At 38.0% G+C, this 21462-nt stretch overlaps 1 protein-coding gene across 1 annotated transcript in view; it reads right to left on the minus strand.

Moving 5' to 3' along the window:
- The window catches only part of ANKRD44 (ankyrin repeat domain 44), a 325239-nt gene that overhangs the window by 95802 nt on the left and 207975 nt on the right, over positions 1-21462 (minus strand). The window contains 4 exon segments of the mRNA XM_036857992.1: positions 594-711; positions 1844-1926; positions 10655-10769; positions 21127-21205. Of these exon segments, the coding sequence (XP_036713887.1) occupies positions 594-711; positions 1844-1926; positions 10655-10769; positions 21127-21205 (395 nt within the window).

Genomic DNA, 21462 nt, shown 5'->3' on the forward strand with positions numbered 1-21462 from the left:
CACTGATATGAAAAAGAGTATCTGATGAAAAATTCTCTTTACAACTTAAAAAAAAAGGCAAGGATTAATTCACTTTTTGCCTATCCTTTGGGTTTCTTGACCTCTGTTCACGTTTAATCATTATAAGGACTTAAAAATCAGTTTTGAAATAAGGACCAAAATGTCTGTAAATGAACATGAATTAACTCAACCCTGGATTCCCTTGATCATCAACCACCTTCCAGCAACGAAAGAGGAAAAACTTAGGAACAAATCTCAAATTATTTTCTTTTGGTGGAAGAGGTACCAAGTAAGTATATATTCTATAGGCTAAAGACCTACAATTTAAAACAAGAAAAGAAAAAAAAAAAGAGTGAGAGAAGAGAAAACAAAAGAAAAAATATTTTCTATATGAGATGGGCTAACACTTTTTCTTTGGAAAAACAAACACACGAGTAACCTGGAAATTCAACACAGTGATACTTGGTATTGGTAGAAAGAGTTCTTACCCGTTTTACTAAAGAAGTTGCCTTTGATCCACAGACAACTTAAGTCAATTAAGATGAATTAGTAATTAGGCCATAAGATAACAACTAAAATTGTTAACTACTCACCCTCCTGCAGCAGCAGCATGAAGGCACGTTCTTCCAAATTTATCTGGGGTGTCTATTTCAAAGCCTGCAGACAGCACGTGCTCATTACTAAACAAGGATACTATGCTATACTTTTGTCCTAGTTAAACCACAAGAAACATTGCAGAGACAGAAAAATCAGTTAGTAGAAAAACCAGAACGCAAGCCACTGTAGTCAGAAAGAGGTTGTCATGGAAACGAACGGTAACTGCTCAAGCTTGGCAATTTTATAGGAAGAACCGTGAAGTCAAGAAGAATTTATTTTCACATTCAGCCCTGGGTGAACTACAGCCCCATATTTTAATCCCAGGATAGAAATTTATGAAACCAATTTGAGATAAGTAGGGCAATAGACAGGCAGACAGAACACATGGAGAAAACATGGAAGGCAAAGGAGTAATCGTAGCATGCTAGAAGAGATATTTTCTTAAGTGTATTATTAGCTTTCAGTTGGTTTAAGATTTGGGAAACGTGCTTTCATGCAGGGGTTATTGTTAAACATGCCAAAAGCAGTGAAAGCAGAATCAATCATAAGTAAAGAACTTAAAGGAAAAAAAAAAAAAACCGCCTCTGGGATATCTATTGAATGAATTCGTAAGCAATCTTTGCCTTGCAGACCTCTATCACCTTTGAAAGCCAGGAACTTCTTAATACATGGAGGTTGGCAGAAGCAGTGATAAGAAAGATTAGCAAAGCTCCAAACCAGAAAGAATTTCTTGGTTCCAAATAGACCCGCATTAAAAATAATAAAAATGAAACCTAGTTGGAGGGGTATCAACCACAGCAATTTTTCAGAGCTCAAGGAGTGGGATGGTAATTTGACATTTTCTACCATTAAAACGTAGGGGATTTGGCCTTTTCCCTCTGTTGAAAAATATGAAATGTTAATGCCACCAGTTTAAGACTCAAAGATGTTTTCTCCTTCTATGAGAAACTTCCTGTAAACTATGGCCATCCCTGCCTGCCTCTCACTCTGGATCACGCGAGCATTAACTTGATAAACAGACAAGACTCTCATTCTGGGGCAGGAATACTGACATTCAAACAGCTTCAACACCATGAGCCGCTGGGAGCTGTCACATGCAGTTAGCTGTGGACACAACTCATCCTGCCAAGTCAGGTCATGGATGACACGAAGCACAGGCAGCCGCTCATGCTGACCAGACACCTGAAGCCACACGGCTCATTTACAGGACATGTTAAGCCTGATCTGTGGTAATGGAGTTACTTACCGGATGACAGTAACTTTCTGCAGCAGTCAGAGTGAGCATTGAGGGCAGCTAAATGTAAGGGGAACATGCTATGGATTCCACACCTGAGGAGGAAAAAAACAGAGCAGCTCACGGTAACAGATCTCAAGATACGCGCAGAAGGGGGATGATCTTTCTGTAAGTTCTCTGATGAAAATTAAACCCATGAGACCTTGCTGAGGGACTCTTGGCTGAAATAATTATGCAATCATTTCTATCTTAAAATAATAAAATCCTGGACCTAAACCACAATGAAAAGCCCATAACAATAGGAATATATATTTTTAAGAAAACATTTCACATAAACAGTGACTCTAAGCATTTAAAATTAATTTCTCTCTTTTTCTTTCAGCTTAGCAATTTTGTCCCATTCATTCACTCATTCATTCATCTGTTTAACACTTTATAAGCATCAGATACCATGCTAAGTGATGGAGAAAACATGAAACTGACAAACCCTCGACTTTGAAAAGCAACCTGTTTTATTCCTTGAGTTGATAAACAAATATTTATTATTGACCTATTATGTGCCAAGCACTTTGCTAAGAGTTAATAATGGCTGTATTACTGGAAATAAAATTTTGGATGAGAATTAAAACTAATGTTTACCTTCGGCAAGTGAAACTTCATCTTCCTAATAGCCTTTTATTTTGCACGTTAACCCACGCAAGGATACCAGTCACAGAATAGTTAATAGTTATCTTGCATATATTTCATAAATCTAGCATATTTTCCCTAACAGCATTATAGAAAGAATCCAGAACAGGACTTCTTAGACTGACCCCTGCCATAACACAGTCCCTGGAACAACCCCCTGAGAGACAGGCAGCTTTCTGATGGCAGTGCTTTTTGCCCTTAGAATTAAACCTTCCTCTTCCTGCCTATCACCTCTCCTCAAACAAGAACCCAAAGTCAAAGTCGTGAGCTGAATTGTAGTTCAAAACAAACAGCATCATCAGGAGGTTCCTGTGTACTTAGAAGCGTGTTAGTGATCACTTCTCATAATATCTCATTTTATTCAAATAATATATTTCAGATTTTGTAAATCCTCTACATAACACAAGGAGTATGAGACTATTTATATTTACACCTGCAGCATGAATCATCTAAGTTTCTTCCCTAGCACAAAGTGGCCCATTTCCAGATTCTATGCTGAATGAAAAAATACATATGATTTGAATTTGTTAAGCTTGAGACATATGAATTTTATTTGCTATCTCAAAAGTTATTATGATGTGCATGAGTATGTGAAAGTATATACATGTTCACAGATAGTTCATGGTATTCAGTGTTCTGCAAAATTCGAGTCTGCTAGCAATTAACCACCTCTCTCTTTTCATGAAAACTTCTTTTTATTTGTTGGTGTTTTTGTTCAGTCTTCCCTCTGTTCGTTTTCCTTTCCCTATATGGAGATTTCCAACCCAGTGTATATAATAGCTGGCATCCATCAAGAGATGCAATTTGCCCGTCTTCCGGGTAGTGTCACGCGGAGGAGAACTGCTTGTAATTGCCTCTCTTGTCATTTACAAAAAAAAAAAAAATTCTGAAAAGCAATCGCATCAGTGACAACCTTGATGCTCATGAAAAGGAAGAGGGAATTGGGGGATGGGAGAGAAGCTTTTTATTCGTGCTGCTATTTATATTGTTCCCTCCCTATGCCAATGAAACACACTAATTTTTTTTGATGTATAACATGTTTTAAAAGCTCTTTACTAAATGGAACTTGAAGCTAATAAGATTTTACCTAACCATTTTATTTGTTTGGGGGAGTTAAGGCAAAAATCTTTGATTAAATATTTCTGGACATTTGCAAGAAGAAAATGGATAGAATATTTTCTAGGATGGTTGTGAGTTCCTGTAAGAACATGCCTAAAACAAGGAGTGGATTTGTCAAGATTTCTTTGAGTCGTCCTCATTCTTTATATACATGTATACACAAATATTTAATATGTATAAAAATATAAATACTTTTAGTATTTTAAATATTTTAATATTTTCTATATACATACACATACTTACACACATACATACACACAATATTTATGATATAGTTTATATAGGTACATAAAATATACAACTTTATATTAAATAATACAAGCAAATGAATTAGAGAAAAGAGTATCAAACTCTATAATAAAACAATCAAGAAAAACATCAAGTATGAGATATTTTAACAGCTTCAGTATAATATATTTCATAAACTTCATTATTAACACTTCTAACCAACCTTACCATTTAACACCATTGTCTTTAGGTAATTTGTCACACTCTACATTAGTTAATAATTTCATTTTTTTCTGCTGCTACTTATAAACCTGAGAAGGTAAGGGAGGCAGAACTCTAAAAGGCCTAGCAAAAATTCTCTTTGATATATATTTTTCATTCCATAGTTAATAAAAAGTCACTACCTCAATGCAGGTTTTGAAACATATTAATTTAGACTCAAGTACTATTGGCATTTGAACTTGAATACGATGCTCCGGTTCAAAGAGAAAAACTAAGTATCAGGCCAAGATGGGAAAGAAAGTCAAAGTAGAACTCAGAATCTCTGAATCACTTCAGAAATGATTCATGCGTTTCAAAATAAAATTTCTCCTTTATTGTTATAAAATAAGACTGCTTATAAAGACAGGATCTTAAAATCTTTAGCAGGAAACTTAGGATTTGGCTGTCTCGGTCAAATAAGAAGCATCACTCTGATTTCATCAGGTCTACATCAAGGAAGATCAAGAAATAAAGATGTCAGATAACACTAAACTTAACAATGCATAAATTACAGGAAAGGGAAGACCAATTCCAGTTAATTTGCTACATTTATTTGAGCAGTCATAAAATTAATGGAACATGTTTGTATTAGCTATTTCTAATTTAGCTGTTAGCTGGCATCTCCTCTACCCAGTTATCTCAGAATAAATGAGGTCAGAATAAATTGTAGAGAGTCATCAGAGGTGAGGAAAGGGTTTCTGCACCATTAGAATATCAGTTTTTTTAAGTTTTCCCCTTGGCATCGGGGGACATGGCTGTCCCTTTCCATATCCAGGCTTTTCTAGAGCCTTCCCTTAGGCCATATGGTAAAAAACACTGTGGTTAAGGTGATGGGGTCAGAACCTTTGGGTTTCAGTTCTAGCTTTGCCATGTGCTAGCTATTTGATCTTTGGCAAGTACATAATGGTTCCCTCACCTGGAAAATAAAGATAATAACAGTGTCAATCTTATAGAACAATTGTAAGGACTAATTGAGATAATGTGCATAAACTGCTGAATAGAACATCTGACCCACGGTTAAGCCTTCACCATACGTGTTAGTGGTATTTTTGCCCTTGCAATTATTATTAGCTTAGTTGGATAACCAGCAGTCTGTGAGTTTTGAAGTGGTAATCAGATTGTACTTCCTTAAAATCAGGTGTGTGATTCCTTAAATCCCAAGAATGAAGTGTGATCAACTAGCATTTCTGTTCTCTCTCTATATTTCAAAATGCTTTACAATACGTATCTCTCAACTCTCCCAGGGAAGGTGGGATTGGTTTAGTTTTGCCCACCAAGTGGGCGAGACAAAAAATTTGATGATTTTCGATCATCAAATGATTTTATGATTCTTACTCAACTGATCAAACCAAACCCGAAAATAAACTTCTTATTAATTTTATCTATGCCATTCCAAGTATTTATCACACACCCTTTAGTTACAGGCACTTGGGATAACTGACAACAATGAGGCCTGGTCCTTGCTGTTTATGACCTACAGACATTTTCAGTGGTTTCTTTTGTATCAAGTCCAAACACTCTAACGTGGCTTACAAGGCCCCTTCTGGATCTGACTGTTGCTTAATCTCTGTGACCTTCTGTCCATTCCTCCTGGAAGAGCCAGGCTCTGCCCAGCCCTAGGTTTTCACATGCAGGGCCCCCCTGAAACTCTTAACCATTCTCTCCTGCTTCTCACAGTGTTTCTCAAACTAGTCAGTGCATCTCTGGGGGTTGCTGGAAATATCTTTGGGCTTTTAAGAGGTCTCTGTGGCAGTTTTTTAATTGTCTTTTCCTTTTGATGGTAATCTAAAACAGCTGGCATCAAAGCATATTTCAGCTCATCTGACGGACCATCATATCACCACACACCTCTGCCAAATTTCAGCGCCCACATTTGTACTTAGGATCACAGCTGTGCTGGGTAGTCCGACTTTAATTGGCAGGGGCTAATGAGAAAAGAAGGTGGACTTAATAGAAAATGAAATGTCTGAGTCTAGGGAGGGCCAATGATAATGTAGCACACTGAGCCTCCTGGATGCACGGAATTTGGCAGTAGTCTGAGTAAAGGTCTCTGCGCCGTGTGACGGGTCCACTGCCCACCACTTTAAGTCACTGCAAAATCTCCACTCCCATGGTGTGTACTGGATCCTAAAGACTCAGCACCTTAGCCACCAGGACCATCATCCCATGCAAAATGTGAAGTATCACATCATCCACTACAAAGAAGGGCAGCAAGACTCCTGCCCAGGATCCAGACGGCCGAGGATGGAGTCCCATTTCCGCCCACTAGTTCAGGTAGGTAACTGAACCTCTCTGTGCCTCCTTTGCTTCACCTGTAAGATGGGCATAATCATAGCACTTACCCCATGGGGTTGTTGTGACAGTTAAATGTAACCTCTCAGAGTGGGGCGTAGCACAGGTAAGCACTCATGAGTGTTTGTTACTATTGTTGTCCCGCGCAGTTAATGTGAACATTGGTGGTTCCTGTTTGCATGTATTTTGTAATTTTTTTTTGATTTATTGCTATATTAGAGTCAAAAGCCTATGGAGTTTCTATCTAGTCTTATATTTATACATATTCAAACATTATAATAAAAATAATCTAAGTTGATGCTTGGGATCTGAAAGACTTTCAATGACATAACTAATCACTACTTGTCCTACAGGTTAACATTCCTCTTCCTGGAAGCTTTGCTGGCCCTGCTATCTCCCAGATATGTTTTCCTGTATCCCAGTGGCACCTGGCGACTGTCCTGGCATCACACTTAGCATGTGTGATTGTCATTGCCTGTTTAATTCTTTCCCCCACCTCCGTAGGCTATAAATTCCTTGGCAGGGAGCTCTGTGACCCCAGAACCTGACACAGTGGGTGACACTTAACAAGTTATCAACAGATATTTAGCGAATATAAGAATGTCAGAACCAGTTACCTGTAAAACTACAATACTGCTAATTCTGCTGAAATTGAGGCAGAAAAAGCAGTGAGAGCATAACTGGTAAGATGGAAGACAAATTAAAATCCTAGAGACAAGCACCCCAAACCTAACAAAGTTAAAGAAGAAAAAACCCAATGGCTCCGATACCACGTAAAGTTGCATAAGCACCGAGTCACACTGCAGAAACTTCTCTGACTTAAAGTTCAGAGAAGCAAAAAGAATAACAAAGAACATTCAATCAAGGCCTGAGAATAAGATGCAAATAAATTCATCAGAAAGTAATGACCATAAAACTTGTCATAAAGAGATCTTTAAAAATACATTGGCCATATTGTTTATGAATGAAAATGGGTTATTTTCATAAATGCTCTTTGTTCACTTATTTACAGAAGGAAAGGCCCGTTTTTCTCCTCTTTAAGGAGCTATCCTACATAAATCTACAAGGAGCCCAGAGAACAGTGACTTTCTGGGGAGTCTTTAGCAAATTTAATCTTCTCCAACCCTCCTCCCCCTCACTTGGATATTTTTTCCTTAGATGACTTCCCTTTCCAGACACTATACACACTCAGACACACACACACACACACACACACACACACACAATTGCTGCTTTAATGAACCACTGTTACTGAAGGGAGCATGTCTTAACCCCAGACAATGCTGTGACAGAAGAAAGCATATGTATGTGGCTCTTTGAGGCTGAGACAATGTTTCCCTTGTCATTGTCCCCAGGACATAGCATGGTCAATGGAAGGAAAGCCTACTTGAACAACAATGTCATTCCTAAGGCATTTTTGCCACAAAGTTTGTATTCGCACAAATTGAAGGGAAAATAATTACGAGGAAATAGACTTTGTGTCTATTGAGTTAAATGTGTTTTTTTTCAGAAATTTTACGTAAGTATTGGGCCCAGTTGATCTTTATTCCTCAAATGAGTTCAAATCTGAAAGAAAATCAGAAATTCGCGGTTCTTTGGCTAAAACTCCCCAAATAACACAGAGTTGAAAGAAAAACATCACTGAAAATATTAACATACCACAGGTGAAGCTGGTTTGTGCCTAATATTTTATTTCTGCTTAACTGACACTGAGCATTTAAAATCTCTGGCTTTGGGTAGCCACGGCCTGCTTGGGAACTCTAGAATCTGGTGAAAGCCTCCTAAATCCTAGTACAAGGCTCTTTCTAGGAAACTGAGCTGCTTCTTTTTTTTCAAGTTTTTTTTTTTTTTTAATGTGGACCATTTTTAAAGTCTTTACTGAATTTGTTACAATATTGCTTCTGTTTTATGTTTTGGGTTTGTGGCCAGGAGCCATGTGGGATCTTAGCTCCCCCACCAGGGATAGAACCCGCACCCCCTGCATTGGAAGGCAAAGTCTTAACCACTGGACCACCAGGGAGGTCCCGAACTGCTTCTTTTGATTTGCAACCTCCCAGTCAAAAAGGTCCTTTGGCTTGAAGCAGATTCCTTTCTCTTCTGAGACAACCCACTGTTGTTGCTATTTGTCAGCATGCCCCCTCCTCTGTCCACCCTCAGTCTTGTCCTTAGCCCGAGCCCTCATCTTTTCTTCTCTGGACATTTGCAAGAGGCTGCAAAGTGTTTCTAGCCTGGACCACCTCCAGTCTGTCTGGACTGCTATGAGAGCGATCTTTCTTACACACAAATGGGAGCATTAGACACAACCTACCCTACACCCACTTATAATTCTTTAACAGCTTCCGAATGCCTCAGAATGCAATCTAACTCCTTAGCAAGACATTCGAGGTCCTCTGAAATGTGGTTCTTCCTGCCTTTCCACCTCATCTCTTTCCACTCCCCCTAACATGTTAGATAACCCGGCCTCGGGAATCTGCTTTCAACATATTCACATGTTTGTGCCTTTGTAAATACTGTTCCCTCTTCCTGGAATGTCCTTCTTTGCTTCCCCTTCTTTTTTATCTCACACAATTCTGTCCACCTGGCAAACTCCTATCCATTGTTCTTCTTGCTGAAATGTCACCTCTTCTGCGGAACCCAGAGATAGTCAGTGTTGCCCTATCCAGACCTCCATCATAACACATCTCATGATGCTGCAGTCACATTTGCTCTTGATCTTATCTCCACCACTGGACTGGGAGCCCAGAGGGCCACTGGAACCCACCACACCCTCCCTGGATCATTTAAATTTTGGCTCATTCTCCACCAAGATTTTCAATTCTGTTGCACAACCCTTGACAAATAAATTAGAATTCCTAACGTAACACTGCCCTCATATTTTGCCTTTCCTAAAGATTCAGTTATTGTTACCCCCAGTCTCTGTAATAAGGCCAAACTATTTAAGCATTTGAGGCCCTCTTTAATTTGGTTCTCCTGCCTATTATGAAGTAATAAAACCATAGTTAGCATTTATTGATAGCTTACTATGTGCCAGGCACTGTTCAAAGAGCTTTTAACGTGGATTATCTTGTTGAATAACCTTAGCAGATGTATTTACATAACTCATACTCACACGGATCTTAACATATACCAGAGAGCTTTAATGGTGATTAAGTCCTTTAATCTTCATAACAAACCTATGGTAGGTACCATTATTACTCCCATTTTTCAAATGAGGAAATCAAAGCACAGACAGATTGAGCAACAGCCTCAAGGTCACACAGCTCACAAGTGAGGTAGCTTGGACTGGAGCCCAGCTAGTGCCCAAGAAAGCCTGGGTCCCCCGCACTGATATGACAGTGACTCTGGGCGCAGCGTGGCACTGTCACAGGCCTGCCAGGTCAAGCTCCTCCCGGAGCTGGGTCTGTTCCTGCTTGCCTCCCTGCCTGGGATGTCTGCCACTCTCTGCTCTACTCACATAATTGTCATCCTTCAAAGACTACCTAAAACTCACCTTTTCCTTGAAAACTGTGGCCACCTTTGAGCTCTATCCTTCCTGTCTACACTCTATGGCATATACTGTCTACACCAAACATTTTGCCATTAAAGTCCTGTTTCATTTTGAACTTTATTAAATACTATCTTGCATGGTTCTTTGTCTGAAGTGGGTCTTGGGCCTCCAACAAAATTATGAGCTCCTGGAAGGTACCAACCAGTTAACTTACTTCTGAAACTTCCCACAGCACCTAACATTGCAACAGACTCATATAGATGCGTTATATATTCTTGTTGAATTAAAGTACAAAATGAAGTCAGGTCCCCTCTTCCCAATGTAGCGGATTTACTCAATTGCACCGTATAAGCGTATGATTAATATGGGTCATTAATACATGCAAAACAGCACCCTGAATAAATTCTGAGTTTGCCCAATTATGCTTTATTTTTCCTGCTTAACTAACACTGCACATTGGAAAAAACAGAAGAATATTAAAAAGCAGAGTTAGGAATAAAGTTCAAGTTTCCTTAATTAAAACCACTGAAACAGGCATCTTTCTGATACAGCTGAAAAATAAAACTGGTTCTTCCTCGCAACTGTCATTAAAAGTCACTTAATTTAGTTCAAATTTAATCTGTGTTTAGCATAATGGTGCAGATCTACCTTAACCTGGATAAATGGGAACTATCTACGGCATGGCAGAATCCCTTTGGCAGTATTCCCACATGTGGAAATTATTCCACCATATTTTTGCAGTAACCTACTTGGCTGTGTCAGCTCCACTGGTTATTAAGGTGTTAATCAAAAGTTCATGACCGTATCTTGCAGCCACATGGAGAGGAGTGTTGCCATCCTTATCCACACAGTCAATTTCACCTCCTGAAAGAGACATTTTAATACAGAATTACATAAGGATTCAGGTTGACTCAGATACTACATTTTATGCTAGTCACTCACGTTGACCAAATGTTGGTTTCGTTTCTACTCTGTGCATCTCTGCTCTCAAGGACAAGAATGCTTTTTAAGGGGACAAGTTACCATCTGAAGTAGTAGTATTATTAAATCTGCATGGAGGGAAGTCTATTAGAAATGCTTTTAGCTAGAAACAATAAACGCTGGAAAGGGTGTGGTGAAAAGGGAACCCTCTCCTACACTGCTGGTGGGAATGTAAATTGATACAACCACTATGGAAAATAGTACAGAGGTTCCTTAAAAAACTAAAAATAGAACTACCATATGACCCAGCAATCCCACTACTGGGCATATACCCTGAGAAAACCATAATTCAAAAAGAGACATGCACCACAATGTTCATTGCAGCACTATTTACAATAGCCAGGACATGGAACCAACCTAAATGTCCATCGACAGATGAATGGATAAAGAAGATGTGGCACGTATAGACAATGGAATATTACTCAGCCATAAAAAGAAACGAAATTGAGTTATTTGTAGTGAGGTGGATGGACCTAGAGTCTGTCATACAGAGTGAAGTAAGTCAGAAAGAGAAAAACAAATACCGTATGCTAACACATATATATGGAATCTAAAAAAAAAAAAATGGTACTGATGAACCTAGTTGCAGGGCAGGAATAAAGAGGCAGACATAGAGAATGGACTTGATGACATGGGGTGGGAGGGCTAAGTGAGAGTAGCGTCAACATATATACACTACCAAATGTAAAATCAATAGCTAGTGGGAAGCAGCCGCATAGCACAGGGAGATCAGCTTCGTGCTTTGTGACCACCTAGAGGGGTGGGATAGGGAGGGTGGGAGGGAGGCTCAAGAGGGAGGGGATACGGGGACATGCGTATGCATATGGCTGATTTGCTTTGCTGTGCAACAGAAACTAACACGGTATTGTGAAGCTACTATACTCCAATAAAGATCTATTTAAAAAAAAAAAAAGATACATGCAACAACAACAACAACAAAAAGAAATGCTTTTAAAAAACCCTTCCACGTTGTCTTATTTAAGCTTCTAAAATCTTACAACTAGATTCCCTCTCTGAATAAATAATGTAATCAAATTCCACAAAATGTAACTCTGAAGACACATTCAATTTTAGTTTTACTTGCTTAATTAAAGACCTATGTAAATAAACCTTACGCTAAAGCATAAGAACCAGAAGGAATAGAGTGTTCAGGAAAAGATTTAATGTAGTTTGATTATCTAAATGATGATGAGTAAAATGAGTGAAAGCATGAACCATAAACTGAAAAATCTATATTTATTAAAACTATAACATTAACCATCACTTTAGTAACACAGGAAACATCTTATTTTATTTTGCCTTCTCTTTCCCCTAGTTTTTATTTTACTACCTTTCTTTCTTTCCCTCCCCTTTTCATATATATATATGAGAAGTTATATATAATATATAATATGAAAGATAGTCTATTCATTTATTTGAAGAACCATTTAGAAATAAGTCAGACATCATGACATTTCACCCCTAAGAACAAAGACGGTCTCCCACATAACCATAATTTCATCATCATATCCAAGAAATATAACATTGATACCATAATTTTATATAATATAAGTGCATATTCCAATTTCTCCAATTGTTCCCCCAAATGTGCTTTATAACTGTTTTTTTAAAATCCAGGATCCAATCAAAGATTCTGATAGCATCTGGTTGTCATGTCTCTTTAGTTTCCTTTCATCTAAAACAATCCTCCTGCCTTTTATGTATGTATATATTTATCTCTCATGTCATTGATATTTTTGGAGACCACGCGAGGAGTCATGTAGGATATACTGCATTCTGGAATTGTCTGATTATTTCCTCATTATTAGATGCAGGCTAAACATTTTGGCAAGAATACCCCAGAGTTGAATTGCACTTCCCATCACATCTCCACAGCACACACATAAGGCCAAGTTATTCCATTACTGGGTGATGCAAATTTTGATTACTTGCAATAGGTACAGAGTGTCAGTTTGGGAACATGAAAAAGTAAGTTCTGGAGATGGGTAGTGGTGATGGCTGCACAACAATGTGAATGTACTTACTAGTGCCACTTAGACATAGTTTAAATGGTAAATTTTATGTACCACAATAAAAAAAAAAGAGGCTTGATTATCAGTAAGAAAATATCAGTAAGCTGATATTTTAAAACTAAAATACATAATTTTAAGCTACTAATACTATAATGTTTAGTTTGTATATCTAAACTACACATACACATTTATATCTTCCAGAATAAGAAATACAAGAGATGATTGCCAGCACTCTCCACTGTACAAATGTCTTTTCGCCTTTTGTAATTAACAAGGAATTTGTGGGTGATACTTACAGACTGTGCAAATACTCTATTTCCCAACAAAGTTTCCCATAATGATTTTAGCATATACAGGGAGTACTTCGTTCAAAAGTTATCTGAATTCTTTATTCTGTGTGCTTATATTATCAATTTGATACACAGGTTCATTTGATTTTGTTTTCAAAATGTTTACCAGCTTTGATTTAATTTTATTTTATTAATATGTAACACACGTTTCAAAAGTCAAAAATTCTACACTTTTAAAAAGTCCCACTCTCATTTCTATCCCTTTCACTTCACCCTCAACCACATGCTACAGTAATTAATCATTTTCATTAGTTTTGGTTTATGCTGTGTTTCTCTTTGCAAAAACAAGCACATAGAATCTTTTATACCATGCTTCCCCCCCCCCCCCCCCCACTTAACAACATACCCTGGAATTCACTCCTAGAGATCCCTTCTTGGAAATCTTCCTCATTTTTGTATAGCTTAATTATTTTTCATTGCATGGATGTATTAGTTAAGTACACCAGTCCGTTATGGATGAGCATTTAGGTGGTAAAAATCATTTTGCTAATATCAGGAATGCTGCAGTGAATAACCTCATTTTGAAAGTGTTTTGTATTTGTTGGGTCTATCTTCAGAATAAATTCCTAGAAAGGGGATTTCTAGGTTAAAGAAATGAGTATGTGGTTTTGTTAGATTTTGCCACGTTTCCCTCTTTAGGTGCTGTGCAATTTTGCACTCACACAAGCAATGTATGAGAGTGCCTTTTCTCCCCAGCCTTGTCAAGCTTTTGAATATATACCACGTAATGAGTGAGAACTGGTATCTCACTGTAGTCTTCTCATTTCTCTTGTTAAGGAAGTTGAGAATCTTTTAATATATTAAAGGGCCATTTGTTTATCTTTTTCTACGAACCATTTTTTCATGACTTTTGCCCATTTTTCTAAGAGTGTGTGTGTGTGTGTGTGTGTGAGAGAGAGATCTCTTATTCCTTAATTTTTAAAGGTTCTTAAAATATTGGGAGATTGCCCATTTATCAGTAATACATGTTGCAAATATTTTTGGCCTAGATTTTCATTTGTCTTTGGTGTTCTACCCTGAAAAAATTTTTTTTTCGTAATTTATGTCTTTTATTGTATTTAGATTTTGCATTGTAGTTTAAAAGGCTTTCCCCACATCCTAGCAATAAGGAAACTGACATATGTGAAAATATTTGCTACATGCATTAGTGATAATTGGGTAAGCTTCCAAGTAGTTTAAGAGTCCTTGAAAATCATGAAATAAGGAGAAATCAAGGCGAGGGAGGAACGGGGAGTGACTGCTAACTGGGATAAAGATTTTGGAGGGGTGTGATGAAAATGTTCTGGAATTAGATAACGGTGATGGTTGTAAAGCCTTGTGAAAATACTGAAATCCACTGAACTGTACACTTTAAAATGGTGACTTTTATAGTATATGAATTATATCCCAGTCAAAAAGGAAGGGCCTGAAGAAAGCAGGAAAAGGGGAGGGAGTAAAGGACAGGGAAGCACACCAAGGAGAAAAATCACATAGTGCGTACTCTTGCTTATGTAAGCCCACACGCACTTATGCTTTTAATAAAAGAAAGCACCTAGGGCCTTCCCTGGTGGCGCAGTGGTTGAGAAGCTGCCTGCCAATTCAGGGGACACGGGTTCGAGCCCTGGTCTGGGAAGATCCCACATGCCGCGGAGCGACTAGGCCCGTGAGCCACAACTACTGAGCCTGCACGTCTGGAGCCTGTGCTCCGCATTGAGAGGCCGCAATAGTGAGAGGCCCGCGCACTGCGATGAAGAGCGGCCCCCGCTTGCCACAACTAGAGAAAGCCCTCGCACAGAAACGAAGACCCAACACAGCCATAAATAAATAAATAAATACTACATTCCTTTAAAGAAAGCACCTAGGATATTGGGGCACCGAAATTATTCTAAGGTTTTATTTCCTGACTATCCTGCTCACAAACAAATCTCTGCTCTGGAAAGCAGTAAGTTACTGAATTGTCAGCTCATGCTCTTAGATAGCAGGTATTTTACAATAGGTCAAATCTTAAGCTTTACTTTCATCATCAATTATATTGAACTAAATAAAGTAAGCTGATATTTTAAAACTAAAATACATAATTTTAAGATACTAATACTATAATGTTTAGTTTGTATATCTAAACTACACATACACATTTATATAGTCCAGAATAAGAAATACAAAATCCTGAGAAATGTAAATATTATATAAATGGCTTAGATCTAAAAAGATATTAAGCATTTACTTTAAATAATATTTATTACTGAGAAAGTAATTTTCTCACTGTAGAAAATTTAGAAGATGCAGTAAAATACAAAGAAGAAAAGAGAAGTCATCTATCAATTCACTGATTATCCAAGATAATCAGTATTAATATTCTGGATATTTTGTTCCAGTTGTCTGTATGTGTGTATGCATTTGTGTGTGAAGACATTTCCCATGGTTGAGATCATAGGGTAGAAAGAGTTTTGTATCCCAATCTCCCCCTTAATATTACATCACAAACACTTCCCATGTCATTAATTAGTTTCATTAATGCAACTGTAAATGACTACATGATATCAGTATTTAGAGAATTCACTCAACAAGTCCCCAATTACTAGGCATTTAGGCTATGCCCAAATTTTGCCATTAGGAAAAACACAGGAATGAACATAATTATACATAATCTTTATCCACATTTCAGATGATCTCCTTCAGCAATATTTTTACAAGTAGAACTACTAGATCACAAGTAGGAATGTTTTTAAGGCTCTTGATGGACACTGGCAAATTGCTTTTGAGAAAGGCTGTGCCCATTTGCACACCCATCAGAGGTATACTTGAGCACCAAAAGGAAGCCATTGAGAGCCTTTTCAGATCTGAGTAAAGAGCATTAACTTCCAGGCCAAGACACTATTTCTTATAATATGACCATTATAAAATCTTCACGATAATATCTGTATGGTCCTTCATTCTAATGAATCCTAACTATGACCACCAACTTCCTAAGATTTATTTCCAACAAACAATATATTTTCTAGCCAGGTGTACTGGTACAACAGAGTTAATGAACGAGAATCTCTCCTAAAAAGTTAAATAATTACAAATATGTGTGAGCTTTGTAGAAGAGGAAGATGTTAAAAAAAAAAACCAAAAACTCCAATTAGTACATATGTTTACACAGGATTTAAGATGCTGCACTCTGCAGCCAAGACTTTGGCATGTAGAGTTTAGCTGCTGCCAGTAAATTTGCACATTTGGAGTTTGCAACTTAATAGCTGTTTACAAAAAGGTAATGCCTTTTTAACTTTGTGACAGAGAAATATAAATGGCAACTTGAATACAAATGTTGATCTTTCCTCATATCTTTGTGTCTGTGGCACAGTAGTGATTTTTAAAATCAGTTGTTCAAATAAATGGACTACAATCATTTCTGTAAAAGTAATAATTATGTATCTTTATCTATACATTCTTAAATACATAGAAAAATCTGGAAGTTTCACCAAACTGTCAATAGAAATTCTTGGGATGGGGTTAGGGAGACACATTGATGGGGGTCATGGGAGAATCTCTTTAATAATTTTTTTTTTTAAGAATTTCATTCATTCATTCATTCATTCATTCATTCATTCATTTATTTATTTATTTATGGCTGTGTTTGGTCTTCGTTTCTGTGCGAGGGCTTTCTCTAGTTGCGGCAAGCGGGGGCCACTCTTCATCGCGGTACGCGGGCCTCTATCGCGGCCTCTCTTGTTGCGGAGCACGGGCTCCAGACGCGCAGGCTCAGCAGTTGTGGCACACGGGCTTAGTTGCTCCGTGGCATGTGGGATCTTCCCGGACCAGGGCTCGAACCCGTGTCCCCTGCATTAGCAGGCAGATTCTCAACCACTGCGCCACCAGAGAAGCCCCAATAAGGTAATTTTATTCTACAGTGAGCATGTACTAATTTTATAATCAAGAAAAATTAAAATAAAATTAGTTATGGAAAACTTCTAGGGACTCAAGAAATAGTTCACAGTAATCTAAATGTAGAAGTATCCAATTTAGATCATTTTTATGCCTTGGGGACAGGCAGCCACCTGGTCTCCATGGATACCTCAGAGCAATCCAGGGTACATGTATCCATGTGAGAGCTGCCCACAGTGGTCAGCCTGAGAGGTCCACCCACAGAGCTGATCCGGGGAAGTGTGGGAGACAGAGCCCCAGACTTCAAAGAAGTCTTTGTCCTGGACAAACACTACATTGCTCATGTCCTTCCCAGCCAAGAGTAGGGGCTCCATGTTTACCAGCCTCAAATATGCCAAAAATTGGATAGGAAAAGAGAAGAGGGAAAAATACTGGAAAGGATGGAATAGAGGGTCTGAGCTGATAAAGTTTCTTGTTGTTACTGTCATTTCATAAGTCAATTTAAAACTGTAAAAATATGGGTAATTACCTTTAATTTTCATTTAAAATATACTTCTGGAAAACATCATAACTTAGTAGAAAAATAAAAGAGACTATTTGTTATTTGTTATTCAGAAATATGTTTTATATTAAAGTAGGACCTCTAGATGAATGAATTTCTATCTTATAGTCACTCCCCAAGCCTTTCCATTTTCATTTGCTTGGAATGCAAATTAAATATCTTTTAAAAAATTTTATTGGAGTATAGTTGATTTACTATATTGTGTTAGTTTCAGGTGTACAGCAAAATGAATCAGTTCTACATATACCCACTCTTTTTTAGATTCTTTTCTCATATAAGCCATTACAGAGTATTAAGTAGAGTTCCCTGTGCTATACAGCAGGTCTTTATTAGTTATCTTTTTTTTTAGCAAATTAAATATCTTTACTATTCATTTGAAGGTTGCAAGTTAAATGTTGGTTATCGATCACTGATGATTAGTGAGGAAAATAAATATCCATGAGTTTAGACATACGCAGAGCACGTCAGAAGGGATGATTTATGCAGCATTATCTAGGCATTCATCTGAAATTAGTTTTTCATTGCACAAGCAAGAATAGTTATCTTATTAAGTTGCCTCAGAAAGTCTGTGAGCCCAAAGGTCAAAAACCTCACAATGAATCATCCTAACCTATCACTTCACTCTTCCTTTTCAAACTTTTATTTTTAAAGCTTCTGTGAAAAAAAACATCATTTTGAACTTTTGTAACCTGCTGGACGGCATCTGAGGCAGCTGCCTGTGCAAAAGGCCAGAACAAATGCCTTCTGATATCAGATTGTGTCTTCGTTTACTTCTTTCCCTCTCTGGCTCTGGCAACACAGCTTCAGACAACAAACAACGTGATTGAACCGCAGAGGTAGTCTTTGCTTATTAACTTAAAGAAGAAAAGAGTCTTTTGGGTTTTTTCTTCAACGATCACCTTACCAAAGCTGAATGCTTCTGGGAAAAAAAGTTATTATAAAGAATTAATAACCCTGACTAGAGAGCAGTCAGAGAAGCAGAGAAATGCTGCACAAAGTCCAAACATCAGAGCCATTTAACAAAACAAATAAATAAACATCAAGAATGTTCCTCAGCAGGTCTTAAGAGCCAAGTGATGTCCCCATGGGGGACGGGCATTCCAGGTCCTGTCGTGTGGTTACCCACTCTGGAGGACAGACACCAGGCCCTGGGGGTGTGAGCCTCCGGGCTTTTCCCAGAAAGAAACCAACAAACAGGAGGAAAGAAAAGAGCTTCCTGTTCTTGTCCCTAAGGGCATTTTTTAAAGAAAGTCGAACGGAAGAACTCGCAGTTCTCACATCTGCAATGAATGCAAAGAACTGTCGGCTGAGAGAAGAGAATGCCAAATCATCCTTTTACAGGGATAAATAACTCTCTGCCAAATGCAAGCTACTCATAGAGTAAATAGAATTCAAGCTAAAAAACATTTTAACCTGTCATTGTTCATACAGAGAAGAGTAGTTGAGAGTTCAGTCTCCAGTGTTAGACTTCCTGGGTTCTAATCTCTGTTCCTCATCATACGTGCCATGTATCCCAGCATAAGTGACAACCTCTCTGCCTCAGTTTCCCTATCTTTGAAATGGAGATAATAATAGCACCTCTTTCTCATGGGGTGGTTGGAAGGATTTATGTGGCGTGCTTAGCCAAGTGCCTGGCACAACGTGAAGAACACTCAACCAATGTTAGCTTTATCATTATATATAAGTTATGTATTATAGCCGCTATATCCTCAGCATTATAGGACCCAGGATCCCACTCAACCCACAAGCAAGACGCCAGGCCAGCCAAGAATGAGATAGGCTCTGAGACAAGCTCTTTGATCACAGAGGACAAGACATAAGGTCTCTTTCAGGGGTCGTCCCAACTCAAAAGTCTAGCAAGAATGTCCAGAGAGGGCATGGAAGTCTTCAAGTCCACAGGGATGGTTTTTAGAGAGGTCAAAGCAGCCAGAGGCACCCCCAAGACTGTTGTAAGCACACTAGCATGACACAGGTCTGGCCCGCAGGGATGGACCTGTAGGAAGGCAGTGCTTACAAGGTGAAAAACTGCTCTTTCTCTGATCTGATCACTAGTGCTTGAAATTGCTCTAACAGGGAACAATGCTTTTTAATGCCACAGAGCTAAGGCCTGGTGATTATGTTCACATTAAATTTTTTTAAATGGATACCAAATAGCTCCCTAGTTTTGTTTATTTTTAAGGCAGTGGACACTGTTTCTGACAAACAGTTGAGAAATACAGTGGGATGAGGAAAGCGTGCAGAGGAGAGATGCTAGGGTCCCTCCCCACCTCCCCTTGTTTACTTCAAGCAAAACAAAACAATTAAAGTGGCCTTTCAATAAAGTGAATGACAAAGGCATATCACATATTTCAAACTAGAATTAATGGGTGTTGTGCAGTTCATTTTCATTTACCTGCATTTGCTCACTGGAAATTTGTTGGGATTTCTTTTCTTCTATAGTTTCACTGAAATGCTTATAAATTTCCTGTGCTTTGCTGCAGATAATTTGCTTCCTCAGCATAATTTCCCTGGCTGGTCTTCCATCCAAATGTCAAATGACTTTTTAGTTTTATGACTTCAGTGCCTAAGACATAACTTAGTACCACTAACAATTCAAGTGTATGTCATCCAGTATTCTTACAGATGAGAAAAAGATAGGTCTAAAAAAATTGACTAATGCCAGAATTTTGAGAACTAGAAATGTGGGTCAACTAAAGATAGTTTAGGAACTGCTGGATTCACCTGGAATGTCAGCATAAAATCTGAACTAAACCTGTTTTTTTTAAATTGTCTTTAAGATTTGCTAAAATAATAGAAGTTGTGTTGTCAAAGTCAATCCACTCACAGATTCTGGCCATGACCCTCTAATAGTAACGTGAGCCATGTTGTGAAGTGACACTCCCTAGTACTTTGGTTGCAGAGACAACCCAATGGTTCAAGCACACCTTTATTGTAAGCCTGGGAAATTACTAGATTATGTGATTTTCCAAGGTCTCTATCAAGCCTGTGATTTTATGATCCTCTGTATCATGTACATACCTGCTTTTCCTCTGAGTCACTCATTTTTCTTACCTTTGCCCAAGTAGCTTAACAAGTTTTAACTTATGGAACTATGGCGAATTCAAAAATTTAAAAATAATTCAGATTTGCTGCTAGAGAACGTCTGATACTTATTTTTATTAGTTTCAGAGTGAAAAATGCAGGATCTTGAGCCTATATAAGTAGATCATTTCCAGTTTCAAAACTCACATGTTCTTTGACTGACTGGGAGTTGACTGTGAAACTTAGTGGCTCTATGTCCTCACTCTTAGGCTGAATTGGTGATGACATGTCTAAGAGCTTTTAGCAAAGTTCATCAAAGGACAGTATAAATCCAAGCTTAATAAACTCTAAAACAGAGCATCATATTTCACATTCAAATGACTGACAACCAAACTCAGTCACACCAGGAAACTGTTCCAGTAATGACACAGGAGAAGAATCTCACATACCATTCTGAATGAGGGTTTGTGACCGTGTGAACCTTCCGTGGACAGCTGTCATGTGCAGAGGACTTTTACCATCTTTACTCTAAAAAATGAGAGAGAGAGAAACAATGGGCCAGTGACATCAATCTGAAACATTCCTATGGACATTGCCAGCAATGCTCAATAAAGTGTATGTGATATCGCAAGTTATTGCCTAACTTCACATTTTTTTTCACATTTTTTTATTGAAGTATTTACACGTGATATCACAAGTTATTGCCTAACTTCACATTTTTTTATTGAAGTATTTACAACGTTGTGTTAGTTTCAGGTTTTCAGCAAAGTGATTCAATTATACAT

This window comes from Balaenoptera musculus, chromosome 7 (genome assembly GCF_009873245.2).
Source record: "Balaenoptera musculus isolate JJ_BM4_2016_0621 chromosome 7, mBalMus1.pri.v3, whole genome shotgun sequence".
NCBI classification, from domain to species: domain Eukaryota; kingdom Metazoa; phylum Chordata; class Mammalia; order Artiodactyla; family Balaenopteridae; genus Balaenoptera; species Balaenoptera musculus.